This window comes from Colobus angolensis, unplaced genomic scaffold, assembly GCF_000951035.1.
Source record: "Colobus angolensis palliatus isolate OR3802 unplaced genomic scaffold, Cang.pa_1.0 Scaffold385, whole genome shotgun sequence".
Taxonomy (NCBI): Eukaryota; Metazoa; Chordata; class Mammalia; order Primates; family Cercopithecidae; genus Colobus; species Colobus angolensis.
Window position 1 is genome coordinate 972,804 of NW_012117210.1, and position 12,702 is coordinate 985,505.

Here is a 12,702-nt window from a genome sequence, read left to right on the forward strand (position 1 = left end):
AGTACAAATTTATTCTTTTCAAAGCAGAATTCAAGGGAAAGGGGGAAGGCACCACAGTGAGTGGCAATCAAAGTTAACCAATTTGTTCCCAACCCTGTCCCTTTGTCCCCTAGACTTCCATGCCACCCTTGTCACCTCCCCCAAATCCTTTCCCCAATTTTCATCCTGTGACCAGTTCTTGCAGTCAGCAAGCAGCATAGCAGGCTTCGGTCAGGCCTCAATACTGCCATAGCGGACAGCAAGGGCATTCAGCAGGCCCCCTCTCAAATGCGGCAGCTGTGGGAGAAGATGGACTCTGCGAGCTGAGCCCTGGCCTTGAGCCTTTCTTTCTCCCACAGCAATTGGTGTTAAAAGAGTAAGAAGTAGCTAAAGTGTTCCTTGTTCCCACGGGAGCCACCCAGCTGAAGAATTAAGTCTCCACAGCCCCAGGACAAGGCCCCCAGTTTTTTTCCCAGAACTGCTCGAGTTAAGATAGCTACTTTCTTGCTTATCTGTCACCTATGTGAAGAGAAATTGGATGGGATTTTTGGCCTTGAAATGGTGCCACAGGCCATGACTCTGCCGTTGAGAATGTGAGTTCAAATGCTGGATATGGAGCCCAAATCTTAAGCACACACATCAGGAAGCACAGGTATTCCTTAAAATGAATCTGGAGGGAAAACATCTCCTAGGATTGGCCTCTTTCTGGCCTCAGGGTTTCTCATTTCTGTGTCCTGCCAACCCATTTCCTGGAGCACCAGAAACTCAAAACAGATTTCTCTGTAGGGAAATATTTCCCATCTTTGGGCCTTGAAGAAAATGGGCACTTGAGAGTCTTGATTCTAGCCTTTCTAATCTGGAGGGAAGGGTACATGTCCTCTCTAGGGAAGCATAGCACAGCCTGATGTCTTCCAGCTAGTCAGCCTTCCATGACAATGCCCAATCAATGTGAAACCACTATGCTGTCACTGGAAGCAGAGGTATCCTCATAATGGCTTTTTGGCCTCTATCAAATTCTGTCAAGAAGAAATCACCTCTCAGTCCTAACTGTTCTTTGATACTATTTGACAACAACCCCAGCAAATGCTCACATTCCTTATCATTGATGCTAACCCCACAGTCAGAAGGTTTTCTTTAGGCTACCAACCTAGCAACTCCCTTCACCATCCTTCTAGTGTAGGGCTATAAACTACACAGTGCCATGCACAACACCCTTAGGAGACTAATACACAACAAGATGTCTAACGACATACAATACATTTTGGTAAATCCAATCCCAAGTTGGATTCATAGTACCCAAGGATCCATTTACTTTACTGTGGGAAAATTCCCCACACATACTGCAGTGACTGTCCCTTGACCCTTGAACAATATACTCACCTTAGACATTAAGGTAAACACAGGACCACAAAGTGTCAGTGACCCCTTAGTGAGAATTCAACTCCTGACCTGCTGCTTCAGTCCACCTACAACACAAACCCTACATAACAAGATCTACATCTTTTCTACCATGCCTGGCCCACTGCAGTTGCCACAGGCCCTCAGTAGCCCAAGAGCTCTCAGGTGAGGTGGGGATAACAAAGGATTTTCCAGGACTTTCCTGGTAAAAAATTGCTCCTAAGGCTTAGGCAGGCATATGCCTCTAAGTCCTTGAGCCCCCTGTCCCACATTCCTGCCCACAATGTAGGCTCCTACAGATATGCTCCCACTCTGACTGATGCCCAGATTCTATGATTGATGCCTGCCTACCACCTGCTCAGAACCATCTATCCAGATACCCAGTTCTTACGCCCAGAGACCTCATGGACACTAAGGCAGATGTTATGCTGTGAAGTCTGACACCCTGGACCTGTGGCTTAGTGGTGGAGGAGGCAACCGAAAGCTTCTGGACCCAAGCTGCTGCCCTGCCTCCCCTGTGGCAGATCAAACTAGGTTCCTAGCAGTTCTACCCACTGGCCCACTGCTGGATTATAATATAACACCCCAACCATCACTCCCTCCTGATTGTGGTGGCAACTGTTGCTTTCTTTAGCCCTGAGTGAGATCATAAGAGCTGGAATGTTCTCTGCGTCTTAGCTGGTAAAGGCTAATAAAGGCCTGTTTGTCCTTTTCTGCATGGGGTGGGCAGAGCTTGGATTTGCTCTCTTTTGGCACCTGAACCATTTAGGGGAGCCCAGGAAAATTTACCCAAGGCCCAGGTCTCAAGGGAACAAGATTTGGAATGAGTGAAGAGAACAGTGACTCTTCCTGTTAGATTCTCTGTGACCACGGGTTTCTGTTGCTTTGGTCTTGAGGACAGCCCACCCCAAACATCAATGGAGAGAGATATCCTAGGGGAGCAGCCAGGATATATCTATCTTTCCAACCAGATGCTGGGGCTAACAAAGAGCAAGGTAGAACATTAATACTTCAAGAGGTATTAGAATTTAATGTGTGAGTGAGGCCAGGAGAGCACTGATGTACAGTAGATACGTAGAATAGATAGGTATGTATATAAACTTAGGCAAATGAAGTCAACTGCAGGGCTCTAGGTTATAAAGCTCCTCTTGGCAGAAAGCTGTCTAAGTGGGCTCTGAATCTATTCATTCCCAAGCCCACTCCCCCACCCCTACTATCTATTCTGAACAGTTTCTGGATAAAGAGATCATGGTATATGTTGCCTAGGAAGAGTTAGTTCAGTTTGAGGATTGGATTCACCTTCCAGAGTCAGAAAGAACAATTTTAGGCGCAGGAAGGCCTTGCTGTTGTCTGGGTGGAAAGCGGCCAGCTTCCTGATTTGTGGCCTGTGGCTCCTATGGAGGGGCCACTACACAGGGTGGCCAGCTACAAATGCCTTATGATTAACTGGGGACAATCAGCCACCTCACCTGACTCAGCCTGAGAGCTTTCAAGGGTCACAGCCTGGAAAGGTGTTCGATGGCAGTCATGCTACTCCAGACTTGAGGTGGGCTTCCTCTTCCTCACCCAAGGAAAGCAACACTCCCTTGCTTAGCAAGCTGCCACTGTGTTCCCAGGTCTGTGAGGACAGACTCAGAGGAGCAAAGGGTGGCTTCAGCCGGGTTTCCAGAGCAACTTGCAACCCAGTGGGTCTCTCAAAATGCTGAGGCCTTTAAGAAATAGGAAGATGTGGGGCAAAAAAAAAAAAAAATCTAAACCCGGAAGTATAGATGTAATGCTTCCAAATATAACGTGGAAGAACCAGAATGAACTGCTCTCCCCTTAAGGAAGGTCTGTCAGGGACTGAGGCTAAAGAAAATGAAGATATTTGAGGAGAAACCAGTACCTAGGTAGCATTAGGATGGCTAACGATCTGTCCTGGAGCTGAAGTAATAGAACACACACTGCCCAGACTTTTTCAGGGGCACTTGGGGCAGGGAAGTTGTCTCGGGGATACCCTTTTGCCTCCCTGAGTTGTGCCAGAGAGTAGGGGTAAACCCTGTGGATTCATAATGCTGGAACCTTGGGGTAATTAGGCTTCTCTCTCTCCATAATTCCACGGAGAAGGAAGAGGGGCCAACGGGTACCGCTTAGCTCTGCAAGGCAGCCTCTCTGTTCCCCATCTGAATGGCCAAGTGATATTTGCCTGAGCTGCAACAGAAAGGTACTTAAAGGACTGACCTCAACCTTGAAGATTAAAGGGAACATTTCTAGAGGCAGAGGAATCATGCCTCCCCTTCCCCCATCACTGCCCACACCCACCTCACATACCACCAGATAGATCCCTGCTGCTGCCCAGAGACCAAATAATACTAGTTGAGGAATGTGGGGCCAGTGAAAACTGGAAAGGTTGGGTGAAGGCTGAGGAAAGGCTTTGACCGGAACCAGGAGAGGACAATGAACTATAGGATAGGGATCTGGCTCCATCAAGAGGCCAGCAGGGTGTTGGCAGTCACATCAGAACTTCGCACACTGGGGAAGGCATGACGGAGTTTCTCCATGATGTCCTCCAAGCACAGGCTGACATCCTGGCTCTTTGACCCCACATCATCTGGGTTAAAAAAATAGAGATTTGAGAAAAGAACTAGAGACTCCTTTATGACGCCAAGGGACCAGATAGAATTCTGCCAGCTGAAGGGCAGACCTGCCCACAGCATTTGCATCTTCTCAGCACAACGCCTAGTACATAGGTTGTGCTCAATGTACATTTATTTGTAGAATAAGCATATGAATTAATCAATCAGTAAATCAACCATCCCTGACCTTAAGCATAAAGCCAAGAGGAGAAACCAGTTCCAGCCCTGCAAAGCCTTGGGCAGGAAATCGAGGGCAGGACAAAGCCATGGAGAAAGGGGCTGGGAAGGGCCAGGGGAACTCACCTGCAGCCTCGGTGTCTGGAGTTGTCTGTCCCTTCTCCCGGGGGTGACTGCCTTCTGACTGCTGTGGAGAGGAAGCTAGGGACGAGCCTGCAGAGCCACTGCCATCTGATTCGGTGGGTGGCTAGCAAGAGGTAATGAATGACTTAAGTGACTTTGCCTTCCTGACCTTACTTTGACAGACTCCTGAGCTTAGAAGGGACCTGAGAGACTTCATACCATCCCTTTGCCCTTAGACTTTAAGAAGCTTTTGGTATTACCTAAAACAGTGGCTTCCACTTTGCGGAAACTTCTTAGAATATTGAATTACCCATTACCTTCTTCCTTTAACAACATGTGTCAAAGGCTCCCAGTTCTTGTAAGAATGGCATTGTAGGCCAGGCGCGATGGCTCACGCCTGTAATCCCAGCACTTTGGGAGGCCAAGGCGGGCGGATCACCTGAGGTCAGCCTAACCAACATGGAGAAACCCCATCTCTACTAAAAATACAAAATTAGCCGGGCATGGTGGCCCATGCCTATAATCCCAGCTACTTGGGAGACTGAGTCAGGAGAATTGCTTGAACCCAGGAGGCGGAGGTTGCGGTGAGCCGAGATCGAGCCATTACACTCCAGCCTGGGCAACAAGAACGAAACTCTGTCTCAAAAATAAATAAATAAATAAGTAAATAAATAAATAAAGAAATAAAGAATGGCATTGTACCTAAAGGTCTCTTGCTGTCATTTCAGCTATAAATAAGCTATTTAGAACACAATTCTCTCTGGAAATGTAGTTTCACACCTGATTCTTGGTTCATGACATAGCATATGTTAGAAACCTCCAGGAATCCATAGAGGCCATTCCTTGGAGGATCTAGGGAAGAGGCAGAAGAGTGGTATTTTCCATTACATATGATGACAATAATAGGTAACATTTATGAAGGGTGTATTAGATGCCTGGCATCAAGCTAAATTCCATAAATGCATTATCTCCTTTTGTGTTCACCACAATTCTATGAAGTTGGTACTGTTACCACCTCTGTTGTATAGATGAGGAAACTGGGGCTTAGAGAGGTTAACTAACTGTCCAAACACCCCACAGTCAATTGGCAGAGCCACATGCAAACCCAGAGCTGCCTGACTCCAGAGCTATACTGCAGCACACACACTGCCTGTCAGAGATGAAAGGTGCAAAAAGGAACAAGAAACACCTTTAGATAGCACAAATCTTTCTCTTGCCAAACTTGTCCAAACCCACTTCTTTCTAGCAAATACCATACTAGCAAAAATCAATGTTTTAGATGATTCTTGAAGTTTGTTCTCTTAGTATGGGATTCCAATGGGTTGTGAAGAAATAAGCCCTCAGAAGTCTTCTCTCTGCCCCAGGCCCCACAGTGACTGGAGAGTGACACACAGGGTGGCATGGAAGGTAGGTGGAAGAGAGTTGGCTGGAGATGTGACCATACCAGTCTCTTCTTTCCCCCACCCAACAACCGCAGGCCCAGTTCTCTTCAGGAAGCTGCTTGAGAGCCACTGCCAAGGAGCTCTCTCTTGTGTCTTCTTTGCCACAGCCCTCAGCTCCCCAGCTCTTCCCCTGGGCTCAGAGGCCGCCCTGGCTCTTTTCCTGTCTCCAGCCTCACCTGCAGGAGAAGCTCCCTCAGGCGCTGCAGCTGGGACTCTAGCTGCTTGTTGTGATCTTCGAGGATCTGCATGCGCGTCTCCAGGCGGCTCTTGTGTTGCCGAAGGATACGGGCCTCGGCCAGAAGCTCCTCATTGCGGTGGTCTGGTGCTGCCTCAGTGGAGCCGTCAGCCAGAGTGGGTGCCTCAGCAGCCTCTTCATGCTGCCACTTCAGGCGCCTCAGCTCTCCCTGGAGAATCCTGCCATGGAGAGAGACACCAAGACCTATGGATCTAACAGGGCTCTGACTGTCCAGGTTTCAGATATCCCCTCAGGCCTAGGTGTGAGAAATCCCTGTGCTCTTCCACCCCACCTCACCCCCACCCCCACCCTCACCCCCAGTTGTGCTCTTGCTTGAATGGCCACATCCACTTCCTCTTCAGCACGTATGTCATTTACTCTGCCATCCTGAGACCTCAGAGCAGAGAAAGTTGACATTTTGCATAAGAAATGTCTCAGGGCTTTGATGTGCTGCTTTAGGGATTAATTCTGACCTTAAAATCAGGCAGAAACACAGTCTGCAAACAAAGGAGGCATTAGGGCCACTGACTCACATACTCCATATTTAGATGTTTAGATTCCAAGGGAAAACATAACATAAACAAGAGACCACCTGTCTTGTCTCTTCTCTTCACAACCCTCCTCTTTGGCCCACTTTGAACACCCGTGCTGTGTCATCAAAAAAAACAAAACAAAACAAAACAAAAAAAACAAATTCCAAACAGGTGGCCTACTTTTGGGGATATAACTTTTGGCTTTGTTCATTTTTTCTTTCTTTCTTTCTTTATTTATTTTTTTTTTGAGACGGAGTCTCGCTCTGTCGCCCAGGCTGGAGTGCAGTGGCCGGATCTCAGCTCACTGCAAGCTCCGCCTCCCAGGTTTATGCCATTCTCCTGCGTCAGCCTCCCGAGTAGCTGGGACTACAGGCACCCGCCACCTCGCCCGGCTAGATTTTTGTATTTTTTAGTAGAGACGGGGTTTCACCGTGTTAGCCAGGATGGTCTCGATCTCCTGACCTCGTGATCCGCCCGTCTCGGCCTCCCAAAGTGCTGGGATTACAGGCTTGAGCCACCGCGCCTGGCCTATTTTTTCTTTATTTGCAACAGAACAGTCACTCTCTGCCCAGTGTTTCCCAGGGCCTGCGGACTGCTGCTCAAAGGCAGTGTTTCTCAAATGATTCATGGTAAAAATTCAGGTTTTTTTTTTTTCCACTCTGTTATGGACCAGTATGTGGTCCCAATGCACATAACTAGTACATAGCTCACACCACGTGCAATTCATCACACAAGTTCAACAACACTCAAACTGGTCTCTACCCTATTCAATGAGATGAGTCTACCAATTCTGTGCTTGAATATCATAGCAATGTCAAATTGCTGTAAAAGTTTCTAAAAGCTTACTCTGTTTTTTTTTTGTATTTATCTTGCCTTGGACTGGTCACAAACTGGTCACAAACTGGCCCTGGTCTGCTCTTCACACTCTGAGTAGCACTGTTCTAAAGACTTGCTACTCCAAGTGTGGTCTGTGGAACAGCAGCATGGGCATCCACTGGGAGCTAGTGAGAAATGCAGAAACTCAGACCCCACCCAGACCTGTGACTTAGAATTTGTATTTTACAAAGCTTCCCAAGTGACTATTTTATGCACTACTGTTTGCAAAGCGCTGCTCTGAGGGGTACTATGAATTCCACTTCATGCCCCACAAGTGGCTTGGACCCTTCTTAGGTCCCTGCTGCCACCTTTACTTTATGGAAAGTCATGCCTTCCCTATATTCTTCTTCACTATCCTTCTTCCAGACCTCAAATGCTCTATGTAGTGTCATCGTCCTCTGGAATACTTTTACTAGGTGATACATATTTCTTTCCACTTCCAACGTTGAAAGGTCTCTGAGAGCAGGAACATGTCATACCCTCTCCTGTTTTCTCTATGCATTCTCTCTGCTTGTATCTCGTGTGTTCTTGGAAAAATTTGGGTTACATTAAAAGGATTCAGGCTGGGCACAATGGATCACGCCTATAATCCCAGCACTTTGGGAGGCTGGGGTGGGCGGATCACTTGAGGTCAGGAGTTCAAGACCAGCCTGGTCAACATGGTGAAACCCCATCTCTACTAAAAATACCAAAAATAATAATAATAATAATAATAATAATAATTAGCCAGGCATGGTGGCGCATGCCTGTAGTCCCAGTTATTCGGGACGCTGAGGCATGAGAATCGTTGGAACTCAGGAGCCGGAGGTTGCAGTGAGCCGAGATTACGACACTGCACTCCAGTCTGGGCAAGAGAGTGAGACTCTGTCTCAAAAAAATAAATAAAAAATAAAAGGATTCAAATAATCATTATAATAGCTAGCATTTATTGAACCCTTACTATAAGCCAGGCACTGAGCCAAACACATTATATGCCTGATCTCATTTGGTCTTCACAAGTGATCCTAGGAGGCAGGTTTGATGATCATCATCCCCATTTTACAGATAAGGAAATAGAGGATTACAGAATATAAGTAACTTGCTCAAGGTCAGACAGCTAGGATGTAGAAGTGCCTGGACCTAAATTCAATCTGTCTGCCTCAAGAACCCACACAGATTTCTGGTATCATCACGCCCACCGGTTCTCATCTTCCAAGTGGGCCAGGATTTTCTGTAGCTCCCCCTTGCTTTCGGTGGCCACACTGCATGGAGCCTGCTGTCCAAAGGCTGGTTCCCGGTCTGTGATGGGGCTGGAGTGCCGCAGCAGGTACTGGTCCTCGTCTCTGCGTGGGTGTGGGGAAAGCAGAGTAGGTGGCCAGTTGTTGAACAGAGAAACAACTCAGGGCGTAAGTTCTCAGCTCTCAGCTCAGGCCCCAGGAAATGCATGCTGGAGGATTCACTTCTAAGTCACATCGAGAGGGAAAGGACATATATTGAGACTTGAAAGGGATGAAAGTGTTCAAAGGAGGCAGAGGCTGTGGTTAGGGGTACTGAGAGAGTGTTTTCAGGATGCAGGTTTCTGGGTTCTACTTACAGCCCCCTGGGGAAACAATGATCAAATCATTTCCCTTTCTGTGCTGTTCCCCCACTCTACCCTCCTTTGTTTCCTCTTCTTCTAGAAGGATCTGAGTCCCAGTCAGGGCAGATTGATCCATGTAGCCAGCAGCTCCTAGGATCTCTGAGCAGGGTGGGGACCTCCCTAGAGACACAAGCCCCCTTCTCTGGGCTGTCATACCAGGGAGTTCCCTTGTTATACTTCAGCCAAGTCCCTGATGTCTCCTAGAGTTAGTGTAGCACTAGATAGGGCTTTGGCATCTTGAACACAAGATAATGGCTCCTTTCTGAAACTTCAGATGAGGGAGGGCATATTCTTCATTCCTCACAGTTGTGTATAGATGGATGGGATCTTGCAACAGGAAGGGACTTGGAAAGATGGCAGGGAGCTAGTACATCACTCATTTCCTAGGTCAATTGATAGAGGGAAGACTGCCTTTCTTACTGAACATCATGCCCAGAAAGCAGCCTTCCTTCCTTAGGGAGCTAAAGATCCTAACCACCACACACCCCCATTCCCCGGAGGATATACCCTTCCCAAACAGTGGCACAAAGATCTCAAGGAGAGCTATTTCTGGCAAATAAGCAGCTGTGGAAACTCACATGCTGTCATCTGGGGACAGGCTGTCATTAAAGAAGGAGCAATTTTGACTTTCCATCTCAGCAAGCCTAGGAATAAAGAGCAGAGGCAGGAGAGAAAACAGGATGTGGGGCCTGCTTCCATCTCAAGGACTCTAATCTCACAACAGGATCATTGGCTTTGAGAGCTACCCCAACTACTCCTAAGTATTGGGCCTTGCTGGCTGCTGCACACCCCACTCTGCACATCCCCTGGCCCTGACTCCATTCTCCTTGCCCTGACTGAAGATCCCTTCCCCTCGGACTTCCTACAACAGCTCCCACCCACCTCCCGCAAACCTGGTGGTACCTGCTGGCAAAATGCTCAATTCGGGAGTGCGTGTCGGCATGTGGCAACATCGGGGAAGAAGCCGGCCTAGAAGAAAGCAGCAAAGACTCAGAGGACCAAAGACTGGGCAGCCTGTTTCCTCCTCCCTCTCCTGCTCCCTACATTATGGACATGGGCAAGAGCTGATGGGAACAAAATACAAAGATTGGATTCCAGTCTACTTCTCAGGCCGGAGTTCAGGTCAGGCCCAAGCTGAACTGCCGTATCACTAGTGGGATTTACCTTGGAACATTCTCCTAGACCACCTGGGACTCAGCCCCTTCACAGCCTACGATCGGGCTCAGTGAGGCTGCCCACAGCCCCTGCTCAGCCACCGGTACTCACGTCTCACTGTAGTCAGCCTCCAGCACTGATTGCACAGGCAGATAACCTCGTTGAGGGTGTTTGCTGAAATAATGCTTGGAGCGGAATTTGTTCTTTAAGGTTGTGGCAAAGTCCCTCATGTTCTCACTGGATGTGGTCTGAGGAGAACACAGGGCACAGGAACTTACCCTAATGGCTTCCAGATATACTGGGCAGGTGTGGCTGTTCTGCTAGAGCAGACAGCCTGCTAGGTAATCCACTCTTGCTCATGCCCACCACACCCTGCTCCTAGAAGGAGGTCTGGGAGGATATATGCCAAACTCTCAACACTGGTTGCCTCTGGGAAGTTGAACTGGAGGGGTGGGGGCCAGGGTGAGGAGACAGGAGGACTTTCATTTTATACTTAAAAAAAATTAGTTGCCTCAGTTCCTCTAAAAGAAAAAAAAAAAATTTATAGAGACAGGGATCTCACTGTGTTACCAAGGCCAGTCTGGAACTCCTGGGCTCAAGAAATCCTCCTACCTCGGCCTCTCAAAGTGTTGGGATTACAGGTGTGAGCCACGGCACCCAGCCTTTGTTTTATACTTTAAACACTTTTATATGATTTGAATATTTTATAATGAGCATATGTTTGTTAATTTTTAAAATACGTTTCTATGAATTCTAAGGATGTGGAGGATGAGCAGGTGGTAGAGGATTATCAGTCTACCAGATCCAGCCAGTTTTCCACGTATGACTTTTCTAATGTTTTCTTTAAAATGATAATAAACGAAAAGTAAAGGGCATAGTGTGGTCCCTGTTCTCACCAGGCCACACATTTCTGTGCCAACAGGATTTGAAGAGATGAAAGCTTGGACAGATGGATTGTGGGGCATCAGGTTGAAAAACAGGAGAGAGAATTGGGGAGAGAGAGCAGTAGTCGGAGCTGGGGATATGATCAGGGCTTTGGGAGCAATGGAAGGCAAATCACCTGGAACTGCCTTGCTCTCTCTGTTTTTGTCTGTTTTGTTTTGTTTTGTTTTGTTTTGTTTTGTTTTGTTTATTCCTGAGACTTTTCTCTGCAGTAAAACAGTGAGTGCCCTTAAAATGGCTGAGAGTGTCCTGGGCCAGCTGTGGCCAGGCCTGGTGAGGGAGAAGCTCTTCTGGAAGAATAGAGGGGCCTGAATCCCCCAAACTGGTGAATCACCAGAGCTCCTTGGAGAATACGCCCCACAGGAGAGCAGAAAACTATGAGCCAATGCTGGGCAAAGTGGATCAAGGCCTAGTACCTGAGAGCTGCCTAACCCTCCCACCCAGCCTGGAGGCTTCATACCGGTGTGTAATACTCCATGATGGGGTAGTGCAGCTTATTGCCTTTGCTGGCCCTGCCTGTCAAGAAGCAGGTCTGGCAGATGTCAACGTTGAATTGCTTCAGACTCCGGTACCTTGGGGGAGAGGAGATATAGTAGTAAAGAGAGTCCAATGTGCCACAGTGACCTCCCCACTGTTCCCCTAACATTAAAATATACACACACAGTAGAAGGGGATGAATGAGGCATGGAGCCATAACATGCCCAACAGTGTATACATAGCAGTGGCTGACTTCTCAACAGATGAACAACTTTATTCTAGAGACCATAAATCCCTATGAAATCATAAGGCCAGATTCCCAGGAAGTGTGAGAAATAGCATTGTCTCACCACCTTTGTTTAAGGGAGACAGGAGGGAAGCGGGGGTAAATATCTCATTATATCAAATGGCCTTCTAAACAAGGATGGCCCAAATAGGTCAAGGCTCCCAGGGACCACCACCTACACTGGAGAAATTACACTTCCAATATGAAGGCAGTTCTTTCTACCAGCCTTGGCTAAGTTGCCAACTTAAAAAGTTATTTCCAAAGGTTGTTCATAATAATATACCTATTATTGCAGAATAAAGAATAGCCCTTCAGATCTACTTCCAAAGCCTGGCTGAACTGCCCAACCTTGTAGCATAGTACAGTGAAATGCCTAGACTTAGAGGAGTCATACGATCCAATATCTAGTCTAGATCTACCACTAACTAGCTGTGTGCCTCATTTGTTCATCTTATGAAAAGCAGGGTGACGGTAGGGAAAGTTGTGTGTTAATGCTTTACAAAGGTAAAAAGTTGAGTGTTTTATGATGAAAGTTGAATCCAGGATAGTGGTTACCTTTGTAGCGGAAGGAGGGGAATATAATCAAGGAGACCTCAAATGTATTGCAATAATGTTTTATTCCTTAAGTTGGTCATGGGTATATACTGTGGTGTGCTGAGGCCAGCTCATACCAGCTCACGACAGCTGGCTGTTAAAATTTCAGGGGTTTTCTAAGCCAGTTGTCAAATCTAGCCATTATTAAATTATATAAACTCACAATTAAATAAATTATATTACAAACACAGGTAATAAATACTCAAAACTCATTACTTCCTAATTACTTTGCTACTGTCTATGCTCTTGAGA

At 47.2% G+C, this 12,702-nt stretch overlaps 1 protein-coding gene across 2 annotated transcripts in view; it reads right to left on the bottom strand.

Annotated features, from left to right (window-relative positions):
* DRP2 (dystrophin related protein 2) overlaps window positions 1-12,702 on the bottom strand; it is a 44,526-nt gene continuing 31,824 nt past the window's right edge. For both annotated transcript variants that reach the window (XM_011954549.1, XM_011954550.1), the window contains 8 exons: window positions 11,554-11,665; window positions 10,263-10,399; window positions 9,900-9,965; window positions 9,575-9,640; window positions 8,557-8,700; window positions 5,911-6,148; window positions 4,296-4,416; window positions 1-3,967 (listed from right to left, as the gene is read on the bottom strand). In XM_011954549.1, coding sequence (XP_011809939.1) covers window positions 3,843-3,967; window positions 4,296-4,416; window positions 5,911-6,148; window positions 8,557-8,700; window positions 9,575-9,640; window positions 9,900-9,965; window positions 10,263-10,399; window positions 11,554-11,665 — 1,009 coding nt within the window. In that variant the 3' untranslated portion in view covers window positions 1-3,842. The remainder of the gene's footprint in view (window positions 3,968-4,295; window positions 4,417-5,910; window positions 6,149-8,556; window positions 8,701-9,574; window positions 9,641-9,899; window positions 9,966-10,262; window positions 10,400-11,553; window positions 11,666-12,702) is intronic.